Source organism: Haemorhous mexicanus, chromosome 1 (genome assembly GCF_027477595.1).
Source record: "Haemorhous mexicanus isolate bHaeMex1 chromosome 1, bHaeMex1.pri, whole genome shotgun sequence".
NCBI lineage: Eukaryota > Metazoa > Chordata > Aves > Passeriformes > Fringillidae > Haemorhous > Haemorhous mexicanus.
Genome location: NC_082341.1, coordinates 109,648,615 through 109,667,745, shown reverse-complemented (window position 1 = coordinate 109,667,745; position 19,131 = coordinate 109,648,615). Strand labels below are relative to the sequence as shown.

The window sequence follows — 19,131 nt, the reverse complement described above, 5'->3', positions numbered from 1 at the left end:
CAATGGATTTCGACTGGAAATTTGTCATGCAACTGAATGATGTGACTGTAGCAACAAAAGGTCCTCCCACGTGGTCACGGCTGACAAGGATGCCAGAAATATTAAGCTGTTGGAACTATTTATGTTGTGAACATCTTCCTATGGCACAAGAGGATTCTTCTGGATAGATAGAACTGGATGTGTAGGAGTCAAATCCTACAAAAAAAAAAAAAAATTAAACTTGATTGTGGTATGTGATGATCCTGAGTTGAAAATATTAAGTACTTGAAGGTCTTTGGCTGCTGCTTCTGAGACTTAGGGGTTTTTTCATAATGCAGAGAGAAGGTATTTTCTTGTTTGTGGAGCAGAATTGATTCAGCCACTTCAGAGGTTGATTTAGAAGCTTATGCGTGTCATGTCTGTTGTCATATAAAATATTCCTCTATTATTACTAAAATATTCTTAATTAATTTTTGAATTTTTGAGGTGTTTTTTTAAGCAATTTTTTTTTACTATCCCCTAAGCAGTTAATGCATGTCTGTGTAGTTGGAAGGGTCTTTATATATTGATAAATTATCCTTTTATTCTCAGTGTTGCAGGAGGGAAGATTTAGAGAAAAAATCTTATAGGAGGATGGAGCTTGTATGGTCTTCATTCTTCGTCCTTGTAGTGATCAATCATAAAGCAGAAACCTCTTAATTTAGATTAATGCTAGCTGGAGTATTCCTTTTGTGCCCTGTGAAGCAGTCATATAATTTCAGTCTACAGAGGCATGAAGTTTTAAGGTGTATAAGGGGGTTTGCTTCTTCTTGGCTGTACTGTTTCTTGTGCTCCTTGTTGTTGTCCTCTCTTAGGTCTGTGCCCCTCTGCTTGTCCTGATATTTTAGAGTATAGTTCAAAAATACTTAGTAACAATAAGCAAAATGTAGCTAAACTGTTGGCAGCTAATCTGAGATTCCTTGCTCCCGTTATCCAGGTGCGCAGTGGAGCTGAACACTTCAGTTTGTTGCTGAGATGGCAGAAATCCTTCGGGCACTTAGGTCATGCTCCTTTTATAGCAGAAAGGTGTCTGTGCTGAAAACTGCACAGAAGTTTTGCTGTGTGTAAAGGGATTTTTAATAGGCTTTGAGATGAACTACCAGTCTGAACTCAGTTACTGGCACTAACATTAGGGCTACTACTTGTATAGGAACCAAACTCATTGGTAAATGCTTCCTTAGTTCTTCTGAAGCTTCTCCTCATTGTTGTGATCTCCCTGTGTAAACAAAAGAAAGCATAGATCTGTAATCTGTATAAAAAGTAAATGTCTGTAATTAAAGCAAATACTCAACAAGTATCACAATAAAACAATCTTTTTTTGCTTTTAGTCTTTTGTCACATCTTTTGTTGAGCTTCCTGTTGTATCCTAACCTGTCTACTTACTATTTAAATAGATGATTTTGCCAATCCACCCAAATAAATTCCAGTGTCTCAATGAGCCAAGAGGCAGAAAAAGATATTCATTAAGATGGTGTATGGAAAATAAACATAAGTGTAATATCAAATCAAGACAAGAAATAAGTGAAAATTTTGGTGGATATTTGCTTACAGTGCATAATAAATAAAGTATAATCAAATTATTTGCAATCAAAGAAAAAATATTAGGAACTTCTGCAAGTTTATATTGCTAAAACATCATTCTGATAAATGCTTAATAGAGATATTTCCATTAATGATGAAATCAGTCTATCTTGCAATAATTTTGGTTTTGTATTTTAAGCCCTCTGTTTGTTTAGCAATTCTCTGTAACCAGAAACTAAAAATAGGTGTATTTTAGACATGCTATGCATATGCAAAGCAAGTTTCTCCTTGGTTTTTAAAGACACTGTTGGAAATACTTTAAGATGCAGCAGTGCTGTAAGTTTTTTCTAACACTATCGCACTGTATTTCAGACTTCAGTGAATTGTTACTGATGTTTTGGTGGGAAGAAGGATGCAGTTTGCCTACCTTTGTGCACTTAGGTACAGCCTTACGTGTATCAGTTGATTTGGAAAGCTGAGTGGCTTGTAGGTTTCTAGTCAAATTCGAGTATTGGCAACACAGTCAGATGAAGAGTATCTGCAGTCTTTGGGATTAGTTATCCAGGTGCAATTGTTAGATGTGACTAAATATTTTTTGGTTTTGAAGAGTGGTTTTATGAATTCTTGTTCCTTTAACAAGTGATGCCATACAAAGTATTTTGGTAGGAGAAGCTGGCATGAAGCTAATGTTCAAATTTTGGCTGATAGCTGCATTGAGTATTTGTGATTGTGATTTTAGACTTGGTCGTTTGTGAAGGTCTTGTGGAAGTTACTGTCTAGACTCAGACTAAGTCTAGTAACATGGTCTTTGTAGAAATTCTGGGGTCCCAAGCTTCTTTCTGCTTCTAAAAGTTGCAGATCTTGAAAAGATGTCTGAGTTAACGCATCATTGTGGACAGATACACTTGTGACTTCTGTAGCAATCTTGTGTCATACCATTTGCCTCTTTGCTTTTTTTCTTTTTCCATCAAAATTGTGATAAAACTTTAAGACACCTCAAAAACCTATTCTATTACTGAAACTTGTGATACATAGCAATGTTCTAAGTGTTTCTGTTAAACTCTTAGTTCTTAACTTCTTAACATCTTTTATTGATTACTTTTTGTGAATATTTAGAAGCGTATCAACTGAACTTCTGAAAGTAGTGAGGCTTTTAAGTATGACAGAGGACAAGGACCTTGAAGTTCTGCAAATGTTATCCTCTGTAATTTGTTCTGTAGATGGAGATGGTGCTGTCAATAAAGGATGGTTGGAAAATATTTTAGAGTGTTAGTGTTCATTGCTATTTTTTGTCTGCAGATAGTCTCTAAAAACCATTTAACCAGAAGATAGGAGATCCTGTGTATTTCTGTAATATACAAATTTTTACTTTTAGCTTTAAAAAATGCGTAGAAATAATTTCTACCTTTATTTTTAATTTCAGCTACTTTTCTAGAGACTTTTGGATTCCTCTTTCTGTTGGTGTCCAAAGATGTTATATATAAGTTTGTGTTGTGACATTAGGGAAACTTATTGAGATTATGATTAGAGATGACTGTTATCATCCTTGTCCTGCTACCATGAGTGCTTAGTCCTAGGTCCTCACTAAGATATCCTCAGCAAGTTGTCATTGTGTTGAGAACTGTCCTAACAGTGGATTGGAAAAGTTTTTTTGATTAGCATTCTTACAAGGCACGTACAGTTGTTCTTACGTACTTCTGGCAAGGTCTCCACTTAATCTTTTTATATTTTAGTTTTCATATTTGCTACTTCTGTTAATTAATATTATATAGTTCTATGAATGATTGAGAGAATTGATACAAAAGACAGTTCTTGGCTTGAAAATCTGGGATTTGAGAATGAACTAGTTTCCCTTAAATCAGTACTATCATTTCATCCATTTGTTGATTTCTCTCAATTTGGACTGATAAATCTTCATTAAGTGGGCTAATTGACTGATAAATGCATGTCTTTCAGATGATAATTTGGTAAATGGCATGGGATATTCAGTTAATCAATGCAAAATTACAGAAGGCTACAGGCTTCTCCGTGTTTGGATGTGGATCTTTGCTTCATTTTTTTCAGATTTCTGGATAAGTTTTTGTAAAGGAGCTGCTGGATCAATTTGAAATACTGAAAAAGCTATATTGCCTTTTGCCATGTTGCGTAACTAAGCGTATAAGTATGAAGGAGAGCATTGAAAATGACATTATCAGATTTCTTTACATTTAACTAATACAGTTCAGGTTCCCCTGCAGAGGTTTGCATTGGCAATACAGTTCTAGTAGTCAGAAAAATTACTTCTTGGCTGTGGAAGGTGACTCCATGGATGTTATGTCTCTGTTATCCCTTGGCTGCATCACCAAGCTCTGCAGCCATTTATTCTCATTATTCTCATGCGCTGTCTGCTTGGATTGGTTATGGTAGGAGGATGCAGAATTTTAAGGGTACGGAAGTTGCATATTGTAGGGAACAGCTGTTTGTGTTGGAAAGGTTTGGATTCCAAGGGGTTAAATGTCTTTTCTGAAGATATTGTCGTTTTGGCTTCACTGTTCTACCTTTGTCATGTTGGAGAGTGTTCTATTCCTTCAGTTTTAAAAGTCACCACCAGAAGGACCAGAGGAAGCAGGCCAATGACTCTGTCCTTACAGCATGTTATTACCTCCTTCACTTACTGCCTCAAGCCTATTCATGTGATGCAAGCTGTGGTGGTACACACGCTTAGTCAAATATTTGCTCTTTGAACACCTTTTCCAAGGCAGTTAGTAAATCCAGAGGCAAAATCTATGTTGACTTCAAGTTGAGTGTTTTAGTTGGCTCAGTAGGCAGGTTAAGACTTGCTCTGTGTGTGTAGATCAAGTAGCAATAAAACTTCTGAGCTTTTGTGCTCGTATGTGAAAGAGAAAAGAAACAGAGACCTGTTTGAAGTGTAAGCTGCTGAGGAGTTATCTATGATTTGAGATGTTGTGTTTTTGTTTTCAGGTTTGTCAGGGTTTTTTTGGTTTGTAAAGAAAACCTGTGACTGAAGCTGGTACATAAACTGAACCTTGCTTCTTGATTCAGATTTAAAGGTTAAAGATACCACAGTTCATTCACACTTTCATATGTCATACCTGTAAAGTGCTCTGCTGAAAGCTTCTTGGGCACATGACATTGTCTCAAACTCCTTTAGCATTATATAAATCTCATGTCATAAACATCTACAAGCAGATTGAGAGCTATTAACTTTATTTATAATGAAACATAGGTGGTGCTCCAGACTGATCCTCCAGTTACAAGGAGGGCACTTTTCTTGTTTGTACAGGCAGCTTTTTTGCTTCTGTATCATTCCATGGGTTTAAGGACTGATAACCTGCTGTGTGCAAAACAGGCTAAACTTAGGGGTTTTGTTTTTCTTAATTTAACTTATTGCCCATTAACACAAACTTCTGATGATTGATTGTGGGGGAAATTAATCACTTAGAGAAGTGATGCATTTCTTCCCCCTTTTGCAAACTCATCTTCTGCCATACACCATTCTTTTCCCATTCCTAGTCTAATTTATCCTTGTTCTCCCAATGCACATCTCATGGTCGATCCCAATTCCTTTGGTTAGGCAACAGGTGGTGTGAGACATCAGGGCATGTACAGGACTTTATTCTGCTGCTCTGTTTGTTTTCCTGCTATGATGAATTGCCAAAGGTCTCAGCTCCATGGGAGTAGGAGGACAGAGAGGAAATTCTGTGCCCTGATGTGGGTTCTGCATGGGCCTCAGCACCTTTGGGACCCTCCCTGCTCTGGTGTGGAGAACATCCTTTCAATGGGTCTGTCCCCTGGCATTGTCTCCTGATGCATCTCCTATGTTGCTTCTCTTTGGTCTCTTCTATTTCTTCCCTGATAAGTTAGAGCAGAAGCACCATATGCCCTTCTGGTGGGAATTTGGGAGAAGAGTGAGTTATATATTTGGATTTGAGAGCTATCTGGAACTGGCTATGGCTGTCTCAGGGCATTTGATTGCCTCTTCTTATACTGGTCACCCCTGCAGCTCTCTGACATCAAAGCCTGGCAATGTATGTTCAGCATGCTTCCAAGTATGTTTTAGCAACTAATTTGGTTTTTCAGTCAACAGCTATGGTTGTTTTCCCAGAGTATTAAAATTTTGGTTTGTTGGGTTAATCTATACTTTGCAGGCTTTTGGTGTAATTTTTCTCTTCTCTATGCACATTACAGTTCATCTTTGTACCATTTTAACTCTTGCATTTGAGTGTAGCAATAATACGTAACCAACAGTTTAGAGATCCTTGCCTTTTCATATGTCTGCCTTTTCTAGCTTGTGGATTTATTTGGAGTTTGTGTCTGCTTTTTCCCCAACATCTCTTCTTTTGTATACAAAAACATAAAAGTTTTCACTTAGTTGTTTGAACACATTAACCTCCAAACATGCTGTCACATTGAATGTGCAGAGGCATTTTTGAGCATAGTGATTGTACTCTTGAAGATTTTGGTGAAGGTGAAAGCTTCATCATGCTTGTATGTCTGGATAATCATAGAATAACTCACAGATTTATCGTATGAATGTGTTTCTGGGTTGTCTCATGAATCTTATCAAATTGAGTTGTGTGCATCTTCAGTATTATTTGGAAAAGGGCGCCATGCTGGGCTGAAAAAGATATGGCGCTGAAACCTGAACTTCTCACCAACAGAAGATACCTTTATATCTCTTACATGCACAAATCTTACTGAGAAATTAAATGCTTGACCAAACATTGTCAGAACCGAATGTAAATCACCAACCGTACAAGTAAATTGCCCCGTATGTTCACTTCAATTCAGGAATGACCAACAGCTTCTCGTTCTGGAAATTAATACTGGCACAGGTGTGCAGCTGCTTCACTGCTACCTGGCATAGTGGGAAAAGACAGGGACTAGGATAACCAAGAATGTAGGAGAGAGGGAGGGAGGAAGTGAAACAAGTAAGTCTTATATAGAAGTGAAGCATTCAAACTGAGTAATCTCCAAAGTTTACAAAGGATATGGCCTGTCAAACTGTGACATGGACCAGAAAAAACAGTAATCTGCAGTCCAGACTGCCAAACTTGGTCTGTGTACCTACTTGTGAAGTGGAAAATTACCTGCTGCCAGTGGACACTGAAGTGCTGGGTTCACCCAGGAAATTAAAGCATAGCCTGCCAGGCTGTTGGGGTTGGTTTAGTTGAGGCTTTCCCGTGGAATGAGGGAGAGAACCAGAAGGATGAGGCTGCCCCTGCTTCCATAGCAGGCTGCTGCCTTGTACATGCACTAGCTGATCCTAACTTCTTGCTGCCTTAAAGTAAATACTGCACTCTTCATAAGGGTGTGAGAGCAGAAGAACCTTTAGGAGATTGAGAAAACAAGGAAGCTGTAGTTTTAGCTGGAGGGAAAGATGCTTGTCTGTGCTTTCAAATGTAGAACTAACTCTACACTTACTCTATATTAACCACTGACCTCAAATGGCACAGTTGGATGTCAGCTTTCTAAAATCCATATATTTTACTGTTTACTTTTCTTGCTCTGAGCAGTTGTCTAGTTTTTCTTGTACAGATTTGCTATGTGGAAATTTGTGTAATGTGAGAGGTAAAATGGAAGTGATCTGAATTCAGAAGAGCTACAAAGTATTATTCCTGATTCTTAAGTCTGAATATCAGACTTAAGATAATACTCTGTGTCATCTGCATTTGTTTCACTTGCCCCAAGGAAACAAATACTATGTCAAGCACTATGAGAAGTTCAACATTATCCATCAGCAAAATTAGAAATAATACCTGTAACTTTAATGTGGTCACAGGGAGAAAGTAACTGAAATATGGAAAGTAGGCTCTTAATGAAACCATAAGAAGTGTTTAAAAATATTTTTGTGAATCTGAGTAATAGGGATGGAAAGAGAGATGTGGAAAATGATGAGGGCAAGCTGCTGCAGAGAATGCTAGAGCTTCCTTCAGGGAAGAATCTGGCTAAAAGTACCTGTCTGAATTGTCACTGCAAGACTGATTTGGTTGATGGAGTGTGGTGAGACCAGGGTTGACTTTTACTTGAGTTTCATAGACTGGAAAGGCAGGAGAAGGTACAGATATTTATTTTATTATTTTGGGAAAGAGATTAGTGTTGGACATCAGGGTGCAAAAATGAAAGTAAAAGTAGAAGCATTTAAATGCATGTAGAAAGCAGGATAAAAAGTCTAAAGCTACAGTAAACACATTCAAAAGAAGGCATCAAAGTGGCAAAGATGGAGTAGGTTCAGAAAAATAAACTGGTGTTTTAACAGTAAAGAATTTTTCTGAAAGAAATTTTTATTATTTTTTTAGATGTATGATATAATTGAAGAACAAAGACTTTAATATCCAACATTAAGAAATATTAGGTTGGTTTGGTGTCTCAGGAGTGCAGTCAAATATGGGACACCCTCTGGATCAAACTATTGTTGTTGTAGTTTCACAGTCTTGTTCCTCTATCCTCAAGAGGGTTATCTATAAGACAGTTCTTCCTCCTTAAAATTCCTGTTGCTCACTAGAGCATATTTTTATTTTATGCAGGTAAAACAACAACCCACCCTAGTACAGACGGATTTGACTAAATTGAGAAAACAAGCGATCCTAAGTTCAGCTGTGTACTAAGAGATTATGTGATTACTCATCAGTTGCTTGTGACAAAGTAACTAGACTGTGCCTTTTTTTGTTTCAATGCATCTGAATAATTTTTTGACTACTTAGTTATCATAACTAAATAACCTTCAATTTTTATAGGCATTTGGCATACCTTCTGATGAAACCTTTGTTATCACCACAACAAATAGGAAGGAAATTACAGAAGATAACTTCAGTAAGTATCTTAGATGGCAAAATAATTATTAATTATTTCTTATATTGATCATAAAGGTCACATGATAACTGTTTGTGCTCTGTGACATACAATAATTAACTGAAAGTACAAATCCTGTAATAGTTTGCCAGAAATTGTTTAAAAATTACTTTCACAAACATGTTTTTGATGAGTTCGTATGATGACAGACTAAGTATTTTCTGTCACAAAGTCTGTAAATGCTAGAAAAAAATTATATATACATAGCTGTCACCTGAGAAAACTTACATTCTAAAGCTTGGAAATGTGAAAAGATATTAATTTAAATGTTGTTGTTAAATGCTGAATGGGCAACGCCTAGGACAATACACAGATTACCAGTGGCTAAGCCCGTACTTCTTTTGAGAGCTGAAGTTGCCTGATGCGGTGCTCTTCAACCTACTTTATATTTCATCTTCACTGCAGGCGAGCTTGTTCACGATGGAGTTACTTTATATCTGCTACAGTCAGTTGATCAAATGTTGCTTTTGGCAACCAAGGAGCGAATTGACTTTCTGCCCCACTATGACACACTTGTCAAAAGTGGCATGTACGAGTACTATGCCAGCGAGGGCCAAAATCCTTTGCGTAAGTACTGCAAAAGTAATCTTGTGCAAATGTTGTTTATGTGAATATAATGTGGTTATGAGCAATTCAGCTTAAAATTATAGCTGCTAAAAAATAGTCTTAACTGTAAAAGAAAAATTAACTGTGTTCTTTATACAAATTTTTCTTTTAAAAGTTATTAAAAGTAGCCACCTAAGAATCTAGATTTATAGAGATACCTTCTCAAATATTTGTTCAAGAGGTTTGAGTATTTTAGAAGTAAAATAACTTTAGCCTGAATAATCTTGTGCATGGCATTCAGACAGGTCAGCATTTGTGTTATCAGATTTTTGTCTCCTGTATTAAACTGTAGACTTTGTGTTTGAATTTCATGAATAGTTTTTGTGTGAGCTACTATAGAATGTTGCGTGCCCTCCCATCTGGGGCGCTACAGAGCTTAATTTACCAACAAGAGCAAGTATTTCTTTAAAAAGATGCTGCTTTAATTAGTTTTTGTCTAAGTAGTGCATGAAATGTGTAACCAGCATTTTGTATTTTGTTTTATTGAATAAATTACTTACTGTTGATGAAGTAAAATTCTGAAAATTCTGTCTGTGGCTGTGATTACCTTCTAAGTACTATGTACTTCATAGGTACAGCAGGTTCAAAATTGCACAGAAAAAAATGCAAAACAATTACCAAGAATCAAGCATGATAACATTCCTGTTGTTTTAAAACAATATAAAAAATGCTTATAAATAGCAGCTATTATTTTTAAGGACCAGTCTTTCCCCTTTCCTCTTTGTGCACATCATTTGTTCTGTGCCCCAGCAAAGGCACTGTTTTGGTTTGGGTTTGGTGGAACTGTTGAGTCAGTGGTACATCTATCCCTGTGCACAGGAATTGCTGTGTGAGGCCACTCAGAGCAAGCATTCTGTGGAGATCTGCGCTTTACTCCTGCCAGCAGCCAGTAGTGGACCTGTTGCTTTCCAACACGGAGAAACTGACTGGAAAGGCCAAACTGGGCTGGTCTATAGCGACCACACCCTGGTGGAATTCGATTAAATAGGCAAGCATAAAGTATTGTAAGGACTCTAAACCTTAGGAAAAAACCTTTCAGTTGTTAAAGGGTGTGGTGCATGGGACGCCAGGAAACACCCTTGGGGATAAAGGAGTAGAAGAGTGCTTGCAGTTACTTAAATTACATTTAAGAGCGAAAGAACTATTGATTTCTATGTGGAAGAAATCGGAAAGGCAGGAGAATAGCATGGCTGAGTAAAAACCCCCCGGTCAAACTAAAACACAAGACAGAATTGCACAGCTGATGGAAGCAAGCTAGAGAATAAAATAGAAAAAATAACTAGCAAGCAAGCTAGAGAATAATATAGGGATATTGCCTGGGAATGTGCAGATGAGATCAGGAACGCTAAGGTACAGCTGGAGCAAATTTGGGAAGGGATGTGAGGGGGGATAATAAGGGTTTTACATTTGAAAAGGATGACAAAAAAAGTTGTACCTTAAATAAATGAAATGCTAGGTGAGGAAGTCTAGGGGCAGCTGACATGGAGAAGACAGAAGTACTAAACCAATGCCTAACCAATTCTGAGTGTTCATGAAGGACCATTGCTCTTTGCTATGAAATAGTAAATATGGATCACATGACTGATGATCAACTACTCTGTTTGTAATGAAGACAGTTGGAAAAAGTGCAGAACTGTTTTTTGTACTTCAGTAAAAGTTTGAGGGAAAATGCCATGTGCTTCAGTGTTGCTGTATTGCACTAATACTCAAGGGTTTTCTTTTGCACGTCTGAAGTGTGTGGCCAATGTAAATCGCACTGTAGCATTCTGAAGAGCTCTGCAAATTGTAGGAAATAAGGTTTCCTTTTTAGAGAGACTGGATGGAAATGTATGTTCACTAAAGCTGGTCAGTCAGATCGAGTTAATCTGAATTTGATGTATTTTTTTCAGATTAAATGCAATTTTCCAGTAAACTTAGGTACTTTTACTTTAATTAGGTAAGTGCTCCAAGCATTAATGGTTAGAAACAACAAATTTATGCAAGAAATTTGCCTATTTCTGCAGTGTATTGCCATGGATCTTACAGAAATTTGGTTGTATTTACCGTTCACTGAAATACTTCAACCGTTTCTACAATTTTCTTTATGTTTTTTATAAAAAAATTAACATTATAGTTTTAGATGTTTCACAAAATTTCAATTCAGGTTTCTTCAGTTAATTCATTCTTCTGTCAATATTTTAACAAGTCAAAGTCCATTTTTTATGTACTTTTGACTCACATATGAATCATAAAAATTAATTTCTAATTGTGAAAGGGACAAATCTGTCTTTTGGTTAGAAGACAGTTAATTTATCATTGTTCTTTCTAATAACTTACCATTAAGAGAGATGAGAAATTCAATGATGAAACAAATCAAAGTACATGTAGAAAAGCTATTTTATTTTTTAAACAAGATGTTATTTGATTTTGATTGTTCTCACAGGGCTTAGGTCTTGTCTGTGTTTCGGTAATGTGTTTTCCTAATTGTTGAAAGAAACTACTGTAAGTGGGTGCCTCTTTTCTGAGTACTAATAGGATTATTTTTGTTAATTTCTTTAGCATTTGCCCTTGCTGAATTGATTGACAATTCTCTCTCAGCTACCTCTCAAAATACTGGCATTCGGAGTATACAGATAAAATTGGTAAGATAACAATACTTCAATGTTTTCAGATGCAGTTTGCATTATCCTTTTTTTTTCCTGTTGCTCCTTGTTGATTTGTGCTGTTTGTTTGTCTTTCCCCAAACAGTTGTTTGATGATTCCCAAGGAAAACCAGCTGTTGCTGTGATTGATAATGGAAGTGGAATGACATCTAAACAGCTTAACAACTGGGCTGTATATAGATTGTCAAAGTTTACAAGACAAGGTGACTTTGAAAGGTTAGCAAGTTCTAAATATTTCTGCAACAATTAGCAAGCTCTGCAAAGGTCCATGAAATATGCTTTTAAGGCATAGCTGTATACCAACACTTAGCTAAACCCTGTCATTTTACGATTACATAAATAGACCCATACTTTTTCTAAGTAAGCAATAGAAGACAAGCTTTATGACACAAAACTGCTCTTCTATTATTGTGACACACTGAATGCTTTTTTGTTCTTGAGACCTTTTCTAAACTGTCTTTTGCTAGCCTGCATACGATTCTGGGCATGCTGTGTCCTGCAGGGGATTTTTGTACCATGTTCATCTCTTACCTGAAAACTTTTCAGTAGTGAATTAAATGATACATTCAATATCTGTTAAGCTACTGCAGTAACAGATACATGGTTTTAGTTCAAATTTTCTTTTTTTTAATTTAAATTTTGATTCTGTATAATGTATAATAAATTATACCTGGAGATGTCTATTTTTTGATGCAGGCTACTCTAAATAAATGTTTTGCATTTAAAGAAGAAAGTGGAAGTTCTGTGGTGGGTTTTGCTACTTATATGAATTAACTTTACGATTTTAAGTCTCTTCTCAAGAGATGTTCTACCTGCACAGCCGGACTTAATCCTAGTGTATGAAATTCCACAAAATCAGCTATGTACAGTGTTTGAGCTTCAGTCACATTTTGAATACCTTAAGCCTAAGATTGTAAATGTGAAGATGATAATTACAGTCTCAAGTCAACTAATTTGTCATATGAGCAGGTAGTGTAAAAAGTAATAGGGCTGTGGGAAGTGATAATATAGCTGGGGGAATTGAAAACATCTCCAAATAGGAAGTTAATGTCTTTTAAGCATCTGGAGGTAAGTGCATAAAAAGTGATTCTGGGTAATTTGTAAAGAAATTCACTGCTTTTTGAATTTGCTGTAGGCAAGTTTAGTAACAGAAATGTGTAGTATTCCTAAAATGCGGATTTAAACTGTGGATTACTACCACTTAATGGAAACAGAGGTCTAAATTATAGTAGGATACCATCTACACCTTATTTTTATTTGGGACAGCTGTGATTTAATAATAAATGCTTTCCTAAACTAGATAAGACTGTTCAAGGTGACTTAAAAGACATGGAATTTCAATACTGATAGCATATGCTATCTCTCCCATTATTTCCCACTTTGACTTAAAAGTATTTTTATGAAAGAATGCTGTCAGAAAGATCAGGCTTGCTTTTTAAGCCATTTTCATTTGATAAGATTTGGTTTGTGAGAAGGGGTAGAAATGTTTTAAAGGATGACTTAGGAAGATACTTTGTCATCATCCTTTTAAAAGAGTACATCAAGAATTTCAGGCATGTATATTTTAATCTTGCAGTTTTAAAAGGTATAAAGTGAAGGATTTTTTAACAAAATGCCAGGAGGAAGAATTTAATTGAAGCTTTAGATCAGAAGTATCTTTGGATTTTTAAATTACTTTTATCTTGAAAAAAATTATTAAGGACACTCTTATTCTCAGTGATCACTCAGGATATGTACGACCTTTGCCAGTGCCTCGTAGTTTAAATAGTGATATCTCATATTTTGGAGTTGGAGGCAAGCAAGCTGTGTTCTTCGTGGGACAGTCTGCCAGAGTAAGTCAATGTCTGACTTTAATTTTATTTTAGAACATTGGCACGCAATCAAATTGTTACTTCCTAGCTTTTAATCACAGCATTAAATTATTTTATTATGTTATTTTTAAGTCTTATTCTGTTTCTTTAATAAAATCAGATGATAAGCAAACCTGCTGCATCTCAGGATGTTCATGAACTTGTCCTTTCTAAGGAGGATTTTGAAAAGAAGGAGAAAAACAAAGAAGCAATATATACTGGATTCATTCGAAACAGAAAGGTAAATAGCCTTAAGATGCTCACATTTGTAATTGAAAGCCTTTCCCAGGTTAATGTGATTTAACTGTGTAATATTCCTGTAATACTTATCTGGGATATCTTCATCTTATTGAATCATTTGCACCTTGTAGTGTATAAAGAAGTAACCAAGAACTGTGAGACGCTAAAGACAATTTATGCCTTATTTTTATGTGATGCTTTTTCCTCTTTTTAGTTTAGGTTAAATGGCAGAAATGCATTATAGTTTTACATGTCAGGTCAAGAAAAATGCTTAAAAATACTTTTCTAAGCACCGCAAATTTTTTTGTTGTGTATGAAAGAAAAATGAATTTTCTCTGAAGCAGTAAGGAATAAATTAGGAAACCAAATTGTACTTGTTTAGAAATACGTAAGACTAACCTGCATATGGGAGAAAAGTCCAGCCAGACCAGCAAAACCCATTGGTTTTAGAAGTATTTGTAAATATTGTAAAATAAATGAACTGTTTAGCTGAAAACTAAACTCACTCAGCAGTCCTGATGCTTTTCATGAAGACAAAGAGTCAAAGTAAAAAAGCTGTAAGATAAGGAGGAAGACTGAAAAGAACTGTGTTTTGGACATTTTTGGGCAAGGAGGGAGAGGCAAAGATGTAGCTAAGGGTACAGATGGGAGGAAAAATGGGTGGTGTGTATGACGAGGTAGTCAGACCTTGAGCCCATATCTGGTGGGTTTTATCAGTGTTCTTGGTGTTTCATGTGGATGAGAAAGGAACAGTAGGTAAATAAGGTTTTTATTATGCCAATTCTGGGTCAGTGAGTTTCAACAAAAATGAATTGCCAGTTTTGTTTTTATTCTCTCTACAATATCAGACTCAAAAAGTAGAAACTGAAAATAAAAGCTGGCAAAATCTGCTTTATTGTAAAGGGTACAAATGCTTTCCCTCCCTGCTTGATATTAAAGAGGAAGGTTGGGTGATATAAAGTAGAAGACAAACTGGCAGGCATAAGTTGGAAGAAAGTAGCTGAATGAGATGCATAGGTATTATTAGAGTTCAAGAAGCTGGTGCAATCAGCTGTTTGAAAAGTTTTGATAATAATATAAAATGAAAGTTAAATTGGTAAAATTGACACTGTTAAAAATTCAAGTAAAGTTTTATTTAGAGTTAAAAGATAACTTGTAACTATCCAAGAGGGAGGAGATGATGTGAAAAGTAATAGAAGTGAAGTGTGAAGATAATAGAGGTTCCCCTAAAAGATTCCTAAAACTCAGGTTTAGGATTTTTTTTTTTTTTTTTTGCAAATCATTGAAATAAATACCCAGTCCAGTTCATTATATTGGTGTGAAATAAAATGTGTGAATTCATCTCTCTAATGACTTGTAAAATGGTCTGCACTGCACATACATGAGCAAGAGAATACTGTGGCAGAAGTAGAAATTTTAAATGGATTCCTAGTGTGAGAAGAATAATTGAGCCTTTGAGCCATTCAGTTGGTGAAGGAAGTTACTTTTGCAAAGAAATCAAGATGTTATTAATATGAAACAGAAAGGACTTTAGAACAAGGCCATAACACTGAAGAGAAGTGGTATTAATGGTATCTCTGCTGGTCATCTTTCCTTGATGGGTAATAGGCACCATTGAATATTGCAAAGAAGTAAATAGCAATTTTCTAGTTGAGATAGATGATAGGAATGTAGGGGAAGGTGCCATGGTAGTTGGTCATCTATAGTGGGAAGGCAGCCATATAATTAGGGAGTGATATTTTGGAGGCTCTTTCAGTCTGTAAATTTCTTCCATGCTGTACAAAGTGGCGCTTGTTCAGCATCAGTGTGCAGCTTCTAGGTTTGCTAGATCACATGGAGATGAGAACTAAGCAGCTCTGGCTTTTCTTTATTATTGCCAATCCCATCACTAGCATAGAATAGTCCAGGCTATGCTGTGGGCAGGAGAAAGAGATGCAGTCTTCTTTGATGAAAAGTCTCAAAATTGATTTAATTATCCTTTTAGCTAAGGAGAGCTCTTTGATTCCTTGGGGAAAGTAAGTCTTGATGGAACACCCTTAGCTATTTCACCTAACTATGGTTAGGTAGGACATGTCTCCTTTCATGCCTTAGTGATGTGGGGTTTGTCTGCTTTCCTGCAAAATAAGGCATGTAGCTGCATTTACTACAACATGTATTCTCAGTTGTAGCGATTGTTTGCATTCACTAGAAATATCTTAATATTTGTTTTAAAAATAGGATTTTTTTCTGGGTGTACCAAATGTAAGGGATTACTCACTGGTCCAGTGTGAAGCATGATGTCAACCACTGTGTTTCTCTGCACTTTAGAAAACTGTCAAAAGAGCAAAGTACATCCATTCAGGAAAAGACACTCATCAGTAGTTTCTGGAATGAGGAATCTCTCTTTCTGTTCGACTGCTTGACATTTCATCTGGAATTGAGGATTCACCTTTTTTTCTTTTATAACAAAAGTGTTTCTTCTGCTTGAGTTTCTGCTATAGAAAGTAGCCTATCCCTTTAAAAGCCAATAACTTTTTCCTTAAAGAGGACTTATGTCTTGCACACTTAATGCTTCCACTTGATGGATGGATATCGCACAGTGCTACATTCAACATGATTAAATGCATTTTTAGACGGCACGCTTTAAGTGCTGTGATGAAAGTGAGTCGAAAATGAACTGGATTAGTGATGTCACATTCTCAGCTTGTTGACTTTAATTTGGAAACCTTTATTTTAAACTTTAATCCTTTGTGATACTTTGCATCATGTGTTCTGTATTACTTTTCTGTTATGTTTTTTAATCCCTTTCAAGTTGATGGGAGTTCAGAAATTCAGTTTACATCCCTGCTCTTATTATTTTACTCTTTTTGTAGCCATCTGATTCTACTCACATCACAAGTGATGATGAAAGATTTCTTCATAATCTAATATTAGAAGAAAGGGATAAAGAGAGTTTCACAGCAGTTGTCATTACAGGTGTACAACCAGATCACATGCAGTACTTGAAAAACTACTTTCATCTTTGGACAAGGCAGCTGGCGTAAGTTGGTGATTTAAAAGATTTGATTTTAAAGTGGGCTACTAAAAAAGTCAAATAATTAATAACTGCTTCCTTTTTGTACTTTGACATTGGCCTTACTCTTTTTAAGGCTGTTGATATTACAGTTAGCCTCCCTATCTAACCAATTTTACAGAAATGAGCACAACTGAATGGGGCACCCCCAACCAAAAATGTGACTTGATGATTGATACATAATTATCCACTGTAATTTTTAGTAGCCTATTAATTTAATGGTGTATTACTAATGTAAGAATTTGTTTATCTAATTACTAATAACTGCATCAGTTACTTTGCTCACAGCTGTGCTCCTAACCTTGGTTACTAGTATTGTATTTACAGTTTTAGGGGTCTTTTGGTTGGTTGACTTTTTTAAACAACAATAAAAGAAGGTACTGCTCTTCATCCCAGTTTAAGAGGGAGAAGGATATATGACACTCTCTGCTCTGTGCTGTAATAATGTCATCAGTGGGCCTGCAGAGCCTGGAGATACCTGTGAATAGTTTGGGCTTACCTGTTGTGATGATGGATCCATCTGTGAATGTAAACTGAAATACAAAGTTGTAGACCAGTTTTGAAATCTGGCAAACTAGAGAACTTTGTTTTCAAACTATGGTTTTATTTTTGTGATACCTATAATCTGGTAATAATAGATGTACATAAGAAGAGGATTAATATAAGAATTAGGTAATATCGTACTATGTGAAATATCATTCAGTGTTGCACATAAAAACTTGTTCCTGAAACCATTTTTAACCTCATGAAAATATATGGTCCATCTACCTGCAGAGGATAATTTAGATCCCTCATTAGCTTCCAGGTGCTCGTCAAGTGAACACTCACACTTAAGTGTGTGTTGGTTCTTTCCAGCCATTTCTTGAAGTGAAAGAGCTGCCTCTGAGATGGAACCCAAGTGTAGTTATTCAGATATATGTCCTGTAGCTGTTACAGTAAAACCACTCATTTAGCTTTCCAGTGCTGCACAGTCCTGTGTCACTGTTTCAGCTGTAGTGGTCCTTTTCCCCTCGAACACCTCCCCATTCCCTTCTGCCATGCCTTTTGCCATACATGCACGATACCAGTTTCATTCCACTTTCATGCGCTGCAGCACAGCCCTCATTATTTTGGGTGCCTTGAGGTGGAGATGAACCCCTAAAGTAACAATGTCTTAAGGCCAGGAGACTGCCTTTTGAAGTCTGGAAGAAATGCACACAAAATACTAAGCAATTTGGACATATTGTAAAATCCTGAGCAATGAGACCAGGAGGAGATATTTTCTGGAAACCAAGATTTCTCTTTGGGGAACATTTGGGGAACCTCAGTGGAGGTCAAAGGCAAAGCAGCTATAAACTTGCAGGTGCATTTGACTTTAGTCAGGCATTCAGTCCCCTTGACTAGTACAATCTTATTTTTCTCCAGACCATCCCCCAGAGGTTTAAGGATTCAGTCTTTGAAGTTGGAAGAATTAGCTAGCTTGCTGAAAAGTTGAAGTAAATGGAGTTAAGTTCCTCAGTTTTCTCAAACTGCATATCTGTATGAAATTATTTAATCTATTTGACCACGTGGATTTTTTTGAAATTTCTTAAATGAGGAAAAATGCCAATTAGAAAGCAATGTTTACAACTGAAAAATTATTTCTATTTTGCAGATCACATCCATGACTCCTACCTATATTCAAATTTGTGTAAATACTGTAAAGATAGTGATTGTTTGTTACATATTTCTATTATTATTAGATGATTTATATAAAACTGGTATCAGAGACAAAGTGTGGAAAGATTGGTGGCTCTAGTTCTTTCTGATTTCCAGAGTGCAGAACAATTTACAGTAGTTTTTTAGTTTACCCTTTGATGAAAAGGATCTGTAGCCATGTAACTATTGTATTTTTTTCACTTACTAATTTTTTTCAAATTTGTTTCCAGTTATTTTACCCAGAAATTGGTCCTAGTGTGAATGTGTGTGACAGAGATGAGAGGAATGAGAAGGAGTCACTCCCTTTAGTATATCTTTTGTACCATGTATGTGTTGTCAAGGAGTTGATTTATAACAGTGCAACAAATCAGTTATATTTTAATAAAAATACAAACTTATTTAGAATTTTTTTTAAATTATAATGTGCAACTTTTAAATTTCACTTGATGGTTTGGGTTTTTTTTTCTGAAATATATTTCAGACATATCTATCACTATTATATCCATGGACCAAAAGGAAATGAAGTTAATGCTGTAATAAAAGAGATAAGCCCTTTCAACAACATTGATATTCAGGTAAGAGATTTTATACATGATAGTCAAAAGTTCTCTTTGATGGCAACTTATTTTACATTGTGCCTGTTTGTCTGTAAATCATGCATTTTAAAATACAA

General features: G+C 36.0%; 1 protein-coding gene across 2 annotated transcripts in view; it reads left to right on the top strand.

Moving 5' to 3' along the window:
* SMCHD1 (structural maintenance of chromosomes flexible hinge domain containing 1) overlaps positions 1-19,131 on the top strand; it is a 68,817-nt gene that overhangs the window by 3,276 nt on the left and 46,410 nt on the right. Inside the window, exons 2-9 of one of the 2 annotated variants that reach the window (XM_059858841.1) lie at positions 8,277-8,352; positions 8,797-8,958; positions 11,536-11,618; positions 11,725-11,855; positions 13,357-13,471; positions 13,611-13,730; positions 16,582-16,748; positions 18,940-19,033. In XM_059858841.1, the coding sequence (XP_059714824.1) occupies positions 8,277-8,352; positions 8,797-8,958; positions 11,536-11,618; positions 11,725-11,855; positions 13,357-13,471; positions 13,611-13,730; positions 16,582-16,748; positions 18,940-19,033 (948 nt within the window). Of the gene's footprint in view, positions 1-8,276; positions 8,353-8,796; positions 8,959-11,535; positions 11,619-11,724; positions 11,856-13,356; positions 13,472-13,610; positions 13,731-16,581; positions 16,749-18,939; positions 19,034-19,131 lie in introns of those variants that run through there. The other variant, XM_059858849.1, reaches the window with a different exon arrangement.